We start from the raw sequence: 17,768 nt of genomic DNA on the forward strand, positions 1-17,768 counted from the left end.
TTAATGTATAATAATATATAATACATCACCATTTATTAGTTGATTGATTTCCCCACTGACATAAACTGTAGTTTTAATAAAATGCTATAGACAACAATAGACACTTCTTCCCTGTGTTTTCTTACATAATACAGTCATTCTGTCTCTTGTGATCTGTGGGCTAATAGAAGGCCATTTGACCAGTGTGTCCTGAAAGATTTGTTTAAAACACTGGTTTAAAAAGACCACTTATTACTGTCAACCAGCTGTGTATGGGCTCTTTAGGTGGGTAATTAAGGAGTAAACTGAAGCACAGGATATAAACATTTACTGAAATAGAGTGCATAGCTGTAAAAACCAGCACAAATATTTGCTAGTGATGAGATATAAACATCCTTTTACCAACCAGTGCAGCATTGTCAACTAAACTCGCTGGAGTTTATGCATAGCTTACACGAGGCAACCTTTAGTAGAGGGTAACGTAACAACTAACTGATCACAAAAGTGTCATCTAAAGAAACGAAGTAACGTATAGCAACAGCACAGTTTCACTAACAAAATGTGCTGTGTTTTTATAACTTCTTTATGCAAATAATATCAAATAAGCAAGTAGCTGTCGTGATATCAGGCAAGTTTTCTGAAGGGAGCATTTCAACTGAAAGATGACATTGCTTAATATGTACAGTTGATTATATTTAGTATTTTTAAGCTGACTTTTCAAAGTAACCAAAGCACGCAAATAAATGCAGTGGAGTAAAAAGTATAATAATTCCCACTGAGATGCAAAGTAGTGTAAGTATATTAGTATAAAGTAGCATAAAATGGAAATACTCAAGTAGGCCTACAAGTCCCTTAAATTCTCTAAATTATTACAAGTATTGTTTCTAGGCTACTCTACTAATTAGTAACAACTGCTCATATTTTTGACACCACACAAACAAGTATAGGCTATTACTTTGTGTTTTACAATGACAGAATCCCTCCTTGGCTCCTCAGATGACGTCACTCCTCCAGCTCGCCCCTGTTCTGTTGTCCGCTCTCAGCCCGTTGTCAGGCACGCGACAGTGGTTGCTACGCTAAGGACCCCTTGTTTCGTGTTGTCCACAGAAATGCCAGTTTGGACTTTCGCATTAATGGAAAGAATTGCTTAAAAAAAACACGACTCGTTTCAAAGAACAAGATACATTTTGTTATATCATACAAATTCTGAATATATTTGTGTGACAAGTCAAACTTTTACTCTATCTTTTGTAACTTTTGTGAAACGGCAGTTAGACTCGCGCTCGAGCGTTAATATTTTTGTTGTCGTCTTATCTAAAAAGTAGAAGCACACAACAGTAAGCTGTGCCTAAAGTTCGTATTAGCATCTTCTTAAGGCTGCTAGCTACAACTAGTGACTTGTAAAGTTTAAAGATTTGACTACAAGTATACACGTATCCTGTGTTTGCTTACAAAGAGTGAAACAACCGCTTATCTAACTTAACGATGTTCGGTTTGTGTCCGTTATAACGGTAGCCTCCTTCCGACATGAACTCGTATCACGTTTTGGAGCTGGTGGGAGAAGGTTCGTTTGGTCGAGTATACAAGGGAAGGAAAAGATTTACTGGACAGGTAGGTGTCTTTTGTGTAGTTGTGTGTGGTAAGTTTGTTTAGCCACACCGTGTCACCCTCTGTGTGTCTGTGTCCATCAGGTGGTGGCTCTGAAGTTCATGCCAAAGGTGGGTCGATCTGAGAAGGAGCTGAGGAGTCTGAAGAGGGAGATAGAGATCATGAGAGATCTTCAACATCCAAATATTGTCCAACTCTTTGATAGCTTTGAGACTGAAACTGAGGTATGTTTAATATGATCGCTGTTAAAACACACAGAAGCAAGGGCGAAGGTTTCATTTCAACACTGGTGAGGACATTTATACATGCACTGAATTTGCTGCATTTAAGTGATGTCTTCTGCACTAATTTGTGGTGGAAATGACTTTATTTATGTCAGGAAAAACACAAAATTCAGGCTTAAGGTGACGATTTTTAATGGAACACAATGCAATACTGGTGTCAGGCATTCTGCATTGCTGTCCTTTAGTCCTTATGTCATACAGGCAGTGAACACACTACTACTTTGTAAGATGTGCTCTCTTTTGCTATTTATATAACTTATTGCTCCTACCTGCCTATTTGCACTATTGTATCATATAGATATTGTAAAACTGTAGGTTTTTAATGGTGTATTGTGTTATGTGTCTGTATGTACCTTTGACGTTTTTTGAGAGAAGCCAAAGACAAATTTTCACCGAAGTGGACAATAGTGTTATCTATCTATCTATCTATCTATCTATCTATCTATCTAATAGCCTATTTATTCTCCTGTACATCAGCTTTTATCATTTACAGTTATCTCTGCTGAGTCAGCACACATGTTGGCATGATCTACTCTTTAGTCCTCCTTTGTGTATTTTGCTCAGTCATCATATGTATTTTAGACTTCAGCTCATGTTTAAAACTTTCATTCAAAACATGGTAAATGGGCCTGCATTTGTATAGTACCTTTCTAGTCATCTGACCACTCAAAGCGCTTTTTACACTATGAGTCACATTCACTCATTCATACACTGGTGGCCGAGACTACCATACAAGGTGCCACCGCTACTCAATTTTAACAAACTCACACACCGGTGGAACAGCCATCGAGAGCAATTTGGGGTTCAGTATCTTGCTCAAGGATACTTCGACATGCAGACTGGAGGAGCCAGGGATCGAACTGCTGATCTTTAGATTGGTGGACAACCTGCTCTGCCTCTGAGAGCCTGTCCAAGGCAGCCCCCTTGCTCTGACATCTCTCCATTAAATGCATGTATAGGTCCTGTTTGTGCATGTGTGAATTTCGGGCCTGTGTGTGAATGACAACAGAGTGAAAATATTGAATTCCCCTTGGGGATTGATAAATATATGTTCTTCTTCATAATTTAATGAGAATACACTCATTATGTTTAAAAAAACAAACCTCCCTGCCCTGTAGTCTGCTATGCATTACGTTAGTGCTCTGCTGAAATGGTAGGTTTTTTGGTAGCAGTTAGACAGACACAGAGCCCTGTTTGGTACTCTCTCTGGATGAGGCAGAATTTAAGCAGCAGTGTGCAGCTCTTCATTGGAGGTGGAGTACTGAAACTAACGGAAAACAGTCTTGATCAGGCATATTACGGGACTGTCCTATATTGAAAAATAAAAAGCACTGTCCCATACTGAATCAATATGAGAGGTGATTTGTCCTGTATTTTTGTGTACAGATTTATTAGTATGAGGATAATACGAACAAGTTTGCTCAATTATTGGTAGGGACAATTCTGGCGGACAATATTGGTTGGGACTTGCCTCTACCAGGAGCACAGAATGCCTCTTCACAAAATGCTGTATTTGATCTACATCTGAGTTCATTATCTCTTGACCGTGGTCCCTTATGTGTTTGTAACAGGTTGTGGTTGTAACTGAGTACGCAGAGGGTCAGTTGTTCCAGATTCTTGAGGACGATGGGCACTTACCAGAAAGCCAGGTATTTATCTTCAGCACACAGAGTTATACCAGACATTATATTTATCATGGTTTCTCATAATCAACATGTGCTCAATTCTTTTCTTCTTCCGAGGTCCGTGAGATCGCCTGCCAGCTGGTCTCTGCTCTGTATTACTTGCACTCCCATCGCATCCTTCATCGTGACATGAAACCACAAAATATTCTGCTTGGGAAAAGTGGTGTGGTGAAGCTCTGTGACTTTGGGTAGGTAGATGTTGGTTATTATAAAGAGAACGCAGCTGTGTTGTTCATGTCCACAAAGATAAACTACATGTGATGCAATCCTCCTGCAGGTTTGCCAGGGCCATGAGCGTCTCCACCTTGGTGCTGACTTCTATCAAGGGAACACCACTGTACATGTCCCCTGAGCTGGTGGAGGAGAAACCGTACGACCACACTGCTGATCTCTGGTCTCTGGGCTGCATCCTTTATGAGCTCCACACGGGGGCGCCTCCGTTCTACACTAACTCCATCTTCCACCTGGTGCAGCTTATAGTGAAAGACCAAGTCAAATGGCCAGACACTATGAGCGACGTCTGCACGGTACAGTACAGCTACAGTCTCTGTTAAGATGTGATTGAACAGTGGAGACATAAAGCCTTCAAATTCTCAGACAGACAAGACAAGTACCACCCCAAGCCCAGTGCGGATAATTATGACTAGAACCCACAAACAAATTTCTAAAATAGTTTGCAGTTTTCCTCTCCCCTTGTGTCTTAAAAGTCGTCAAGTATATTTTTTGTTTCCTTTTTTTTGTCAGCGATGTGTCACTGTCAGCTACAGAAAATAAATTGCACTGCTAAAGGGGAGATAAGACATGTATGACACACAGAATATATTGCCTTAATCACAACACTTACCATATTTCCCTTGAAGAGTTTCCTGAAAGGTTTGCTGACCAAAGACCCTCAGAAGCGATTGTCATGGCCAGACCTCCTGCATCATCCCTTTGTTGCTGATGGTGTTTTAGGTGATGCATAAACATTTCCAAACATGCACAACACTGGTCTGATTTTTTAGATTATTCCCTAATATGTCTGATTCTAACTGTTTTATTCCAATGTCGGTGTGTTGGCCCAGTGCTGTCAGACACAGGCCTTTTCAGCCCTCTGACAGTCTCACCCAGCCCGGACATGATGGCACTGAAACTTCAGCAAGTGGCGGCAAAGTCGGCGCCGACTCCTGGAGGGAGCAGATTGTTGCGAAAGGCCATAGAACAGATGAACAGAGGGAAACCAGTGAGCAGTGACAGTGTGAAAGTGAGTCGCAAATTGAATTTTCATTCTTAACTCAGTCACATGGAAATCCACGGAGGAGCTTTCAGCTGCTCTGTGTGCTTTAACAGAAAAAGAAGGATGGAGTGGGAAATGAAAGGGCCAACTCTGCAATGGTAGCACCATCCCCGAGAGCCAAGCCTCGCTCCGGTGATGTCTCTGTTACCTCAGGCCACTCGATCATGACAGCTGTCAATCAAAGCCCCAACCCTAAGAACCAAGGCAGCGTGAGATCAAAACACAGGTGTTTATAGAAGCTCAGAATAAAGATGCAATATGTTAGCAAAACAGATCGAGGTGTGTGTTCATTGTTATGGGCATTTCCTCTGCAGGGGACAGATCAGCAGGGACTATGAACAGGAGTTCCCCTCCGTAGAGGTCGGGCCGCGACTAGAGCAGAGATGCAATGAGGACAGTCAGACCGCACTGCAGAGGCAGGTCAGTGCCAACTGATTAAAAGACACTCTCCATTTAGAAATTGTGTCTTGTTCCATTATACAGATTGTGTACTCTCTTCCAGTCGCAAATGTGCTCTGGTGATAAAGAACCTGTCTGCTGTCTTACAGGAAAATGTGCCCAAGAGTATCAATCATTTCTTGTTCTTTCAGGATGTTGACAGTGAGCACTATTGGGAGAAACTGGTCCAAGAATCAGATCCAAGCAGACAGCAGAGAGAACTATTAAACCACAGTGCCATTATACTTAAACTAAAATCCATGATCCAGGCATTTAAAGCTCAGGTAATACATTATTCAACAAAGCATAAACCAATTATTCCTTGAAACAATTTTGTATTTAGGTTTTTAATTTCTTCGTTCAGTCATCAGGTGGCGCTGTTAAAGAATCATGGCGGATTCAACTACCACTGAAGGTCTTACGCAACCTTATTCTGACGTCTGACCTCAAGAAGTTGTACCACATTGGTCAGGAACTCGGACTACCCCATGTCCTCTTCAACCTGGTCAATGATGCTGTAGAAAACTCAAATTTCATCAAGGTTAATAATCAGGAATCATAATTAATATTACATTCTTCCTGAAACAGTATTCCTGACCTTTTTATATTTTTCCGTTGCTCAGCAGCCATGGAGTGTCCCAGCACTTGGAGAAATGATTGTTGTGCTTATGATCTACTGGGAGAAACACCCTGACTCTGTGGAAGAAGAGCACAGGTTTGATTATTCCTCTTCTTCACTGAAGCTGATGTTGTTGATTTGTTAAATGATGTCTGTGTACGATTGAGTGTCAGTCAGTGCAGCTCATCATCTGTTCTCTCACAGTAGACTGGAAGAGTTCACCAAACCCTTCATCACAATTCTCAATCAACCAGACCTCATTCCTTTGGCAGTAAGTTCTCACTGCAGTTAGTATGTGTGTACCGTAAAATTTCTATTAGCAGCCCAGGCTATTATTTGCTTAAATCACTGAACTCAGTAGGCCTATATTTGACGCAGGCCTTTCCTTTTTATACAAAGCTGTGTCTTACCAAAAATGGGAAACATGATTGAATTGTTTACTTTAACCAGTATAACTATTACTTGCATAAAAATTAGGGTTTGAATAACCTATCAATTATGAATCATTCATTTGATCTAGCTCTGTCAGACAGGGCTTCAGAGAAAGAGAGATAGGACATTTGCTTTACAGCACCTGAGGATTACGGCACCCAGCATACCGACAAAACGCAACTTTACCCTGTTAAAACAATACTCATAACTTGGAGTGATTTTTACAAAAAAACATTTTGATTCCTTTGATTGGTGGACCCTTATGAACTAAGGGAATATGATTAACTTACAGGGTAATCAAGAAATGGATACATTTTCTGACTTTATGAAAGCTTCAGAGGTACAGAGTCACCACCTGTTCTTTCTTCATGGTGGTAAATCTGAATGAATTACAATAGCTAACGATGTGAAGCATCTCCATGTTGACCAAAGTTTCAACATATATATAGCTCAAGTGGATAGCCAACAACCTGTTTCATACATCTAAATTTCTAAAAAAAAATGAACTGCTTGGCAACCAGACCAGGCTTCTAATTAGACAGGCCTTTATTTGTTAAAATGTGTAGCCACATTGGGCTAGTAAAAGGGACTGGGCCTTTAATTGGGACTGGGCTGTTAACTGAAGTTTTATGGTATACAGAGTGACTGGAAATTAGTTTTAAATCAATATTTGGCAGTTGTGTGACACAGTTGATTTTGTGATCTCTTCTTCAGCCTCTAGCCGCCTCTGTTTTGTCTCTATTGACACAACACGGTGTTTATGTCGAAGTTGATGCAGACAATCTAACGTCCGCGCTGAAAAACCTGCTTTTGGACTCGTATGAGGTACTGAATCTGTGAGAAGCAATTTTGCCCAAATATGAGTATGTTTTCTGCAAGTTTAAAGTGATCCACCATTTTCTCCTGTTCCTCATCAGCCCCAGCTTTCTCTTCCTCCTGGCTGGGGACTCTGTGATGGCCTCCTGTCTTTACTCCTACACACACTCTCTGAGGTCAGACCATAACCACAATGTGATTAAAAAAACATTGACTGAGTGGATACCAGAGATAGACCTGCAATTTCTTCCTCTGAGCTCTGCCTGTTTGTCTCGTTTAACAGCTTGAACATGGCTCAGGATCTTCATGTTTAGATTCAGCAATGTTTTTGGATCTATGGAAAAAAATAGGCACTTCACTAACAAGGACATCACCAGACGCAGACTTCTGTTCGGCAAATGGTAAATATACGTGTCACATGAGGCCCTATATTAATATTAAAAACATTTACAGTGGTCTTACTTATTTTCTCAGGGCTGCATTCCTTTCTGTCTACTGCGCTGTTTGTCTTCACGAAGGACCCATACTCATGCATTCCTCTGTTTTCTGACCACGAATCAAAATGTGTATACACCCTTGGCCGGCTGCTGGGCACTGACAGGTTGGTGTTAAGATTTCTTAACTTACAGTTTCATTTGTACCACCAATCTTAGAGCAGCACAGCTGCAACGCCTGGAGCTAACAATAGCATCTTTATACCCCCACAGTCTTCATTTGTTTGCTGAGGGCAGTCCAGGGACACATGAGCTGGATCTGAGTCACAACAGCCTGTCCGTGTTGAGCTGCCACTTGTTGTGCTTTCCATTCGCTCTGGACCTGCCTTCACACACCATGTCTGCAATTTTACAGCTGTATGACAGTTGTGGTATTGTTGTGTGCCTCCTGCAGGTGAGGGCCTTCCCGTGCTCCGATAAAGACCTCGCTAACAAACATAATTCTCTGATGCAACAGAGGATAACTCTTGCAAAAGGCGCTCATCAGCCACACACCACTGTACATCTTAATGCCTCTGAACTTTTGTCTTGTTTGTTGTCGGCTGTTTGATCTGTGACGAGTTGTCTGGATGATTTTGTTTTTTGTGCTTTGGCAGGTAATTCAAACTCTTCCTCCTCCGCTGTTAGAGCTGCCTCTCTCCCTGCTGAGCCGTTTACTCCTCTGTGACCCCGAGCGTTCTGTTTCCCGCCTCGGAAAAGCTGCTTGTGGTTTTTTTGCGCCAGCCGGGGACAGCAGGCTCACTGCCTCCAAACACCAGACTCCGCTGAGCAGAACTGCCAGCTCACTCCTCTCTGACTTGCTGCAGCTGGATGTGCTGTGGGACTCTGCTGTGGAGCTGTTAACTCTGCTGTCCCAAGTAGCTCGTTGTTCCCCCTGGCCTGCCCGCTCTCAGCTTCACCTGAAAGCCTCAGTGCTGCAGCAGGCGCTGGCTCACTCTTATGACCAGATCAGGGCTGCCACATGCAGACTTTTAGGAAATTTGGATCCATTCAGGCCTCCCACGCTGCACACCCTGCAACCTGACATTTTCAAAAGCATGATAAACTGTCTCCATGACTCCTGCACGCCTGTCCGGCGGATGGCTTGCAGGGCAGTCGGGAACTGGTTGGGATATATTGCGGCAGGGGCAGGGTTTAAAATGGGTAGGTCCAATGGAAAGGGCAGTGACATGTCAGGGTGGGGCAAAGGGAAGCAACAAAATAAACACAAGTGTTCACACAATGTGGCAGCAGGAGATTTGTCTACTATAGTAGAACAGGGAGTGGACGATGAGGAGGGGCGCAGGTGGTTAGAGGAAGCCAGGAGGACGGCGGCCATGCTGGCGCCTCTGATCACTGACCCTGATGCCCTCACACGTCGTCACTGTTGCGCAGCCCTGGGAAACCTGGTAAAGGTTGATGGAGCTTTATCCTTGTTGTTGGAAGAGGACGTGTCCAGCTTACTTCTGAGAGCGGCATGCACGGATTCCCATAATGCAGTGAGACAAGCTGCCATAGCAACCCTGTGCCTGTACAGCGAGCAGGACGCAATACGTCAGGTAATAAATGAGGAGGTTACAGGACAGCAGATGTCGACTTTGATGTGGGCTTTATAAATAAAATTGATTGATTGATTGATTGATTGACATTACAAAAAGTCTGTCAGTTTTCAGAATTCAAATAGAGGAACACTGTTTTTAAATGTAATTACAAGAGTTTCTTTATGGAAGAAAACAATTCAGTGTTTCCCTTTAATGCCTTTAAGGCTTTCCTTTATTTGTAATATTGCCTTGAGCTTATTCATTCCTTTATATAAAGGCGTTACTGGTCATAGTTCACTGCACAGTCGTTGAAGGGTTTATCAGATATTTTCCTCAGTCATACATCTGTGCATGTGTCAGCACTTTAAACACACACATTTTAAAGTTGGTCACTTACTTCTGCATTGATTTGTAGGTCCTGAGGTCCCTTGATGCCAGTAAGAAACTTCTCCAGGCATCACAACACGCACCTCCACAGTGTGACTATCACCAGCTCATCGGACAGCTGTGAGTGAGTCCACTTCACTGGGAATAACAGGTTTAAACACCATGTGTAAATACCTCTTCTCCCTCTTTTCTTTACGTCTTCCTCCAGTGTTAAGCAGTGTGGTAGAGGACTACAGACAGCAATCCCTTGTATTAATTTTGTAAGTTTTTTTTATATAAAAGTGAACTTAATACATAGAATCAAAACGGTGCAAATTAAAAGTTGCCTTTTTAAATGGAGATCTTTGTTGGGTTAACTGAAACTGTGGCTGTGTTATAATAAACTTGTTACTGTTATCTGATGTTTCATTTAATGACAGGTTGTTCAAATTTCATTGAGAAATAACTTTGTGGCTCAAAGATATTGACGGCAGATTTTCTTTTGTATTAGAAGAGATTATTTTTATTCTTTGCTCTCCACAATAATAAAGAGGAATGACGAATATGTGGTGTAATAAACTTCTGCATTAGAAGTGTTTCCATGCTATGACAGCAGCGCAGGTTAGTTGTGTTCAGCTGTAGCGCACGTTATTGATATTTAGGAGTCCTGTTTTCTGACCTGAAATAACTCTGATGCACGGATTTTAACGCCCTTTGCTTCAAAAATTGAAATTTTGGGATATTTAATTAAAATCGGCTTGATTTATTGGACAGTCGGGCCACCGCGAGCAGCATTTTTGAAAGCTTCAATCAATTTCCAGAGGGTTATTTGACGTTAAATTATTTGTTCATCTCTTTTAAAATTGCTAATTTTGCAGCGTGATATCGACTTTGCAAGATCTGCCCAATAATGACAATATTAAAAGCGTTAATTCCTCTCAGTGTGTGTGAAGTGCAGCCTGTGAATGGGCCGCGGGCTCGGATCAAAAAGCAGCGGCGTCCGCGTCCATCGGGCCCTGCAGGGCTCAACTTTGCTTTAAAAAAGAAATGTATTGCATTCAATGACACGCAACTTGTTTCCAAGCTTAAACAGCTGATTTCTGATTAATATGACAGTGAAAATAATTCCCAGTGAATCCCCCAACCTGGAGAAAAAACCCGACAAAACACAGCGGACTGAGTTGATGACACACTTTATTTTTTTGAAAGAAAAAAACAGCTGACGTCACACAAAGGAAATATACGATTAAATTAAATTTAAAAAGCGTTAAAATGTGCTGTCACATATTTTTGGTTTTAACAATCGGAGTTGATAGTACACCGCAGCAGGGTCAAACAGTGTGACATGAATTTCTCTCTAAAAAAAACTCCATGAACACAAATAAATATGAGTCAATGACTCAGCGCTCATATCCGAGATTGTCTCAAAATAAATATGCATAGAAAAAAATCTATCCTCGGTATAGGCATATTTAACAGTAACAGTAGTGGTAGTATTTGCTCAGCAACAAATCGGATTGGAAAATAATTTACACAGCATCCTCTTACACCAAAGCTAGCACTGCAAAAGCCTCAACAAATAACCTAATGAGATTTTTTTTTCAGTTAATTTTCTACAAAGAAAAGGCTAACACACTCTGCTCCCTGAACATACAAAAGTTGTTACAAATTAGTGCAGATCAGCCAGAGGCCTAGAAAACTTATTGCCTTAACAAGCACTTTAGAGGAAGAACCCCGACTTATTTCTCAAATCCTACATTTTCTACTTCATTTATGGAAAAACATGCAGAGGGAGGCTGCTAAAACTCCACTAGGTATAATATTTGTACATAATGAAAACCTTTTTTTTTTTTTTTTTTTTTTTTTCCCTCACATCAGGAAAACCTGCATGTCAATAGCAGTGAAATCTTGAAATGAAGAAAAGAAGCCTCCAGCCATGAATCATCTACATTTGTAGGACTGGAGGACTAATTGCATATCCTGAGCTGCAAAACAGATTGTATAATTTGCAATATGCAATAGAAGAAAATTTTAGAAACTGCCACAAACATGATAAAATGTCAGTTTCCATCTTTAAAACAGTAAAAATGAGAAGCTATTTCGGTCACGGAATTTATAATTTGGACATTATTCACTGCTGGAAGATGATTTGTTACATTAAATATAATGCAAATATCAGGGGAGAAACAAATGTAAATACAACAGACACAGTGATGTTTCTAACAAAGCAGGATAACATGTAGATGTAGACTTTCTGTAAAAGAAAAAGGAATTACATGCCTAAAACATCCAAGTCCCTTTAACTAATGAAAATTTTGGATTGCATTAAACCTGCAATCAATTAAATGCTTCTCCAAAAAAAACCTAACAATATTAAACTGATAAAAATATTTTGCAAAGGTTGAAGACGAAAACTTTTTTGCTCTTCTGTGCACCGGCCGCTCTTTCCGCAATCGTGAAAGTCAACACATCGTCAAGCGCAATTCTAATATTTTAAAATATTCATAGCAATTGAAATCACATTTGCTGTTCAAGGGAGGTGAGAAATTATTTGAGACAAGTATTTGGTTTGAACGATGTGCTCAAAATGAAAAGATGCAGTTTCACATGTAGACACCAAAAACATATTGGACAACTTCAACTGTTAGAAGGGTGATGCAGTGATTGGAAATAAAAGTTTAAACTAGAAAAAACAGCAACATGAAGTTCTATTGCTGACATCAATTCCAATGTAAGGCTGTTAAAAATGTCAAACCTGCATAAATAATAACATTACTTCATCAGAAATAACCATATTTCAATTAGTAGATCTGCGCAGTGCGAGATCTATTAAAAATGATTGTCATTTAAAGCATTGCAATGCCACAGTGCAGGCTCAAGTGATTAGAGTGCGGAAGCAATGGAAGCATTGGATAGAGTGTTGATTTAAACAGTAAAAAATAATTCACATTAGCAAAGCATGCATTTACCCCGCCCGCCATGAAAAAAAAAATAAATAAATTAAACATTCAATTCTGGACAATCTTTAAAGACACCGAATTTTTCCCTGTTACGCCCTCTTTAAATGTACTTGCAGGAGTTGGTGTTACGCTGTTGTGTCCTGCTTGAGCCTTTGGCTGCGGGCCTTGTAAACTTCAATCAGCAGGTCTTTGACATACTGGATTTCACGTTCTACCGACTCTGCCTTGTCCCGCAGCTCCCGGTTTCTCCCTTCAAGGCAGTGCAACTGTTCCTCCAAAGAATCTAGCTCCGCCCTTTTTCGCTGGCGATACCTGCAGTCACCAAAACAAAGATTATAAGCAGATCTTTACATGTGAAATCATGTTGAAAGTTTTATTTCATTAAGCAGAAACTAATATTTACCTGTGAGCGGCAGTTTTGTTCTGATCTCTCTTCTTCTGTTTGCGTTCGCCGCCTTCGGCTGGAATGAGGTCCTCTTCGTATTTCAAAGCACAGTGGTCTTCCTTCAACCTGCATGCTTGTCTGTGCCCTGCAGACTCCAAGTTCAGACTCTCCCTCGCCATTAAAAGACACTCTGGGCCCTGATCCTCCAGAAAGTTACAGTGTAAATCATGTTGCGCTATCTGTAGACCCTCTGATTTCACCTGTTCGTTGATGCTGCCTAAGAAGCTATGATAGGCCTCAGACTGCGGTGTTGCTGGAAGATAACAACCTTCGCTGCTCTCTGTTTTCCAAGAAACGGTGGCTTTTGTCACCTCCACACTAGTTTTGATACTATTCAGCACCTCGTTGTTGCCGGTGCCTCCGCTCACCTCCCTCATGCTATACATCAGCAGATCCTCTTTCTTGTGCGGAACATCAAGTGATCCGCCGAAACCAAATCCACCACCAACAACCTTCGCACCACCTATCACATCTTGACTGAAACAGCAATTTTTCTCGTCTTTTGGTAGAACGGCACATCTTCTGACCTCGACTGCACTACCCAGACAGTAGTTTTTCCCTACCAGCTGCTCGTCCTCAACACAGCCATAGTTACCTGCGAGGGTCACTGCCGAGTTACCTGAGTTACTTCCTTTGGAACTCAACAAACTGTTGTCATAGCCTTCACTGAACCTCACACCATCAGGAACTCTTTTCCTAACACACCCACTGGGGCGACTGCAGCTGTACGGGGCGTGTCTTGGAATTTTGGATCGCCCAATGGGCCCACCACAGATACTCAGCAGGTCCAGTTCTCCGGTTGCCAGGGTAACAAGGAGTGGGCTGGATTCCGATTGGTTGGATGTCGAGTATGATGCATATGGCAGCTGACTGAACGGCTGAGGACCCGCCGGCAGTGGACCCCTGTCGCATTTTCCCAGCCTCGGCCCTTTCTCTGGCAGTGGTTCAGACAGGAAGTAGTCCTCTAGTTGGGCAAGTTCCTCTTGCAGCAGAGAGGTCATGACCTCCAAGTCAGAGGGCACCTGGATATCATTCTGAAGGGGTGAAGGGGGAAGGGAGGCATTGGTGGAGGAGGGAGGGGAAGGAGGGTTTGGGAGGTACGAGGAGAAATCCACTTCTTCCGTCATCCAGTCAGTGAGACCATCACCTATTGAGGAGAGAAAAAAATTGCAGTCGTTACATGCTGTTTGGTGGAGGCAAACGTTACAGCCAAAAAACAACGTTCATGCAAATGTTAGAAAAATATCAGTCATCCAACATAGCACGTAGCAGTTCTCCAAAGGCATAATCTGATCGACAACAGTAAATGCAAAGCAAGATTCTTTCAAAATATAGTTGCAGCATTTCAACATATTAGGCGTAGCTAGTTTTTTACTTACTGTTCAAGAAGGACGAATGTGCTGCAGTGCCGAGCCCACCTGAAATGGGGAAAAATATAAAAAAGCGTACTCGCTGCAACTCACCAATTAAGTGCTGACTCTCCTCTGACACCTCCCCCCTGCACCCCTGTGATTGGCTGTGGTTAGCCTGTGGGTGAGAGAGAGCGAGGGGGTCTGCCGGGCAGACACGAAGAGTCTTCCAAACAGGAGCTGATGTTGCCATCATATTGTCTGTTGGCGCTTTGATTCAGTCCAAGTCCAAGCATATGCTGAGAGCAAGCAGGGTCTGACAGATGGGCCACAGAGAGCAGGGCTGGGTGAGCATAATGAAACCTGGAGGGTAAACAGACACAGGGATCAGAAAAGTGCTGCTATTAAAAAAAAGAAAAAAGATGCAACTTATTCAGTCGACTGGGAATCAGGAATATCACTCCTGCTGCCCTCAGCAAGTTCCTTAACATGACTCAGTCTGGTGATGGAGTGGCCACAATGAAGAAATCACCTGCAGGTCATCATGTAAGAATCACAGGGGTTTGAGTGATGAGGAAAATCACTCTCCAAAAAAAGCACATTTACAGCAAAAAATGTAAAAATAAACCACTTAAAAAACCAACCATCAGATGTGACACAGTCAGTGATACTCAAGTGAGAGCTGTGTCCTTTGAGCTTTGAACTCCCTCAAAGCAAAACGCACTTGACGTCCTCAAAACACGTGGGACCCAGTGACGCTGTCAACAGCCCAACTGTTGTCAAGAGGCACTGGAGTAAGTCTCCCAGTGAGAGACACCCTGATCATTAAATCGGATTTATACAGATCAGCTGCCTCCAATCCCATGTTCCTTTGAAATTAATCACCTCTGTTTGACCACTTAAGCAGTTTAGGTGACACTAATGTGGCAGGTTATCTAAATGGAAACCTGGAAAGACCTGCAACTGAAAGTGACAGAATACAGATACTGCATCTCCAGTGTATAAAAGGCTTGAGACTATATGTTTACATTAATATGATAGTCACAAAGTAAGGCAGCTATCTGATAATAACCCTGCCACGCACTGTTTTTAGCTAAAGCAACCCAAACAGACTAAACCCTCGAAGGCACACCATTGAGGAAACATTAAATATTAAAGCAAATAGTTCCTATGAATATATCAAAATAGAGGAAGTTGTACAAGCTATAAAAAAAACAGCCAAACACCAAACTACTCCACAGCTGTAACCACACGTTACGCACACCTGAATACGCCAAATACAACAGCACAAAAACAAACTTTACACAGCCACACTGACAGCGAGTAGAAAGAGTTTCACTTACTCCATTCTTGCGGAAAAAAAGGTAGAGCACTTGGGGGTGCGTTGCTAAAGCAAAGCACGGTTTCTCTTCGGGTCCAACTACTTAACGAGTTTAAAGAGCCATATTTGAGCTCGGAATATCCGGGACGGCGCAAAAGGGACGAGTTGTTGCTTTGTTGTGGTCGACCTGTAAACTGAGGGGGCTGCTTAATTGTGAGGAAGCATCAGTTCATTCACACCTAGCAACCGACTGCGTCACCAGAACAAACCGTGGTGCTGAGGGTAGATCCCTCCGCCCCCGCCCTCCGCGCGCACGTCTCACCGAAGGACGTCCCACAAACTCACCGCCGGGCTCCGTTATAAAAAAAAGTACAGTTACTCGTTCCTTGATGCTCGCTTCAAACGTAATATGGTATGGTATGAGTAGTTTTAATTACTTATAATAATGTTAAAATACAGCCACAAAATGGCGGTTGCTTTAAAAAAAACCGCACGCCTTAAGGGGAAGGCGAAAAAAGCGTAAAAAGTGAACAGAAAGGTAAATGTAACAACAAATATTCAGTGTACAGTAGCTAATTGTTTATGGGAAGCTTTTTATTTACTCTAGCTTAGCTGTAAAATCTTGAATGAATGAATTTAGTCAAACAAAAGGACAAACTCATCTTAACTCACTATCCGGGGTGGGTAATTCAAAGACACTCGGAATTTCGAAGTTCAATTGAATTAACAAGTGGTTCCGGCTCGTGATACTGTTCCTATCTCAGCAATAATCCCCAAAGTAATCACATTATTATGTAACGCGTTACACCTTGTCATTGTTTTTCTTACGAGTCGTTGTTGAGAGCACCGGGGAAATACAGGGGCAGTACCGTTAAGTTTCAGAGCTCGACGGCGTACACCGCTCCCGCTGATAAGCTTGATTTACGTGAACGCGTCTCAAACACACACCACATACAGTTTAGACAGTGTACTGTACTATGTGGCGTGGCATTGTTTTGAAGGGGGACTATTTGATTCACAACGCACTTTGTTGTTCAGTTAGAAGTCTGTTGCATCTCCGTTGCATCAGTGGTCCATGCTCAGAGCGATTGGCTGCGCGTGCCCAGACTGCCCTCCTGTCATTGGTTGGATCCGGCTACATGTGAAATGTGATTGGCTGATGGTAGGCAAGGCAAAGCATCACTGTGTTGTTATCTTTTTTTTTTCTCCTCCTGCAGTGCAGACTGTGCACATGTTTCAGGTAAACAAACCGGGTGTGGATTTCAGTGCTGCAGTTTTTAAAGCTGAGAAAAGCTTTTTGTGTTACACATTTACAGAAACAGCTTGTGGTTAATCAAGTCTGTCTGACTGATTATACAGTTGAGCACACTTAATGAGAGAGTATGCCATTTATTACTTTCTCTATTCCGTGTAATAGGAACCCGTGTTGTCATCAGAGGCTTGCAGTCTCTTTATATCCTTTAACAATTACTCTATTGTAATTATGTGACTAATTTAATCCATAGCTGTCAGCTCATATGAGTATCAGCTTCACTGGGACATTGTTTGATGAAATGACACTGAGTTAGAGAATAATGGAGGACAGATTATTCCCCCTCTCTTGTTGACTCTGATCGTAATATACTTTGAGAATCCTTGTTTCTGTGGCTAATTCAGTGAGACACAGCTGGTGGAACCGAGTTGATTTACTAGTAATGACTGTCAATTACAATTATGTGAGAAATAAAACTTTGTTTTTCTCCTTTCAGCAAATCCTGAAGCTGAGTGAATGTGCTGTTCTCCTGTTGCTATAGTAATAGCGGACACTGCCCCCTATTTTAGACTTGTTTTCTGGTTGCTGTTGCCATGGGATTTGCATCTCTCTCTCTCTCTCTCTCTCTCTCTCTCTCTCTCTCTCTCTCTCTCTCTCCTCCTCCTCCATACCTGCTGTTTTCCTTCCACCTCACCTCTGTTTTTCTGCACCCCTCCTTGTTCAGCCGTTCCTCTGTCTCATTTGCTGAGTTGCATCTCTGTGACAATATCATTTTGTCAAAACCAATAGGCTTATTTCCAGTTCTGCTGAATTTGCATATTGATGGGACACTAGCCTCTAATAGATTCATCCACTGGTCAGCGTGTCTGCGAATTGAGTGAAAGTCAGGAAACATCAAACTGTAATTGATTGCACATAATGACA

The 17,768-nt window shown here is 42.0% G+C and overlaps 2 protein-coding genes across 5 annotated transcripts; one reads left to right on the top strand and one right to left on the bottom strand.

Annotated features, from left to right (window-relative positions):
• The first annotated feature begins 1,293 nt into the window (after window positions 1-1,293).
• stk36 (serine/threonine kinase 36 (fused homolog, Drosophila)) lies at window positions 1,294-13,439 on the top strand. Of its 4 annotated transcripts, none has more exons than XM_033639434.2 (20): window positions 1,294-1,590; window positions 1,671-1,811; window positions 3,443-3,520; window positions 3,614-3,744; window positions 3,834-4,083; window positions 4,417-4,510; window positions 4,621-4,799; window positions 4,886-5,058; window positions 5,147-5,252; window positions 5,423-5,554; window positions 5,635-5,811; window positions 5,894-5,985; window positions 6,094-6,160; window positions 7,036-7,146; window positions 7,239-7,313; window positions 7,421-7,538; window positions 7,612-7,738; window positions 7,845-8,025; window positions 8,228-9,169; window positions 9,567-13,439. In XM_033639434.2, exons 1-20 carry the CDS (start codon window positions 1,507-1,509, stop codon window positions 9,660-9,662), a joined length of 3,354 nt encoding a protein of 1,117 aa, XP_033495325.1. In that variant the 5' UTR covers window positions 1,294-1,506; the 3' UTR covers window positions 9,663-13,439. The 4 variants fall into 4 exon arrangements, with proteins under 4 accessions (XP_033495325.1, XP_033495340.1, XP_033495334.1 ...); XM_033639449.2 differs by having other exon boundaries at window positions 6,097-6,160; XM_033639443.2 differs by having other exon boundaries at window positions 5,897-5,985.
• Window positions 10,698-16,037, bottom strand: atf5a (activating transcription factor 5a). Its single transcript, XM_033635829.2, has 4 exons — window positions 15,615-16,037; window positions 14,386-14,634; window positions 12,881-14,069; window positions 10,698-12,789 (listed from the first exon to the last, which is right to left on the bottom strand). The coding sequence occupies exons 2-4, from the start codon at window positions 14,525-14,527 to the stop codon at window positions 12,603-12,605; spliced, it is 1,518 nt and encodes a 505-aa protein (XP_033491720.1). The 5' UTR covers window positions 14,528-14,634; window positions 15,615-16,037; the 3' UTR covers window positions 10,698-12,602.
• Window positions 16,038-17,768: the final 1,731 nt, after the last annotated feature.

The sequence above is a fragment of the Epinephelus lanceolatus genome, chromosome 11 (assembly GCF_041903045.1).
Source record: "Epinephelus lanceolatus isolate andai-2023 chromosome 11, ASM4190304v1, whole genome shotgun sequence".
Classification (NCBI taxonomy): domain Eukaryota; kingdom Metazoa; phylum Chordata; class Actinopteri; order Perciformes; family Serranidae; genus Epinephelus; species Epinephelus lanceolatus.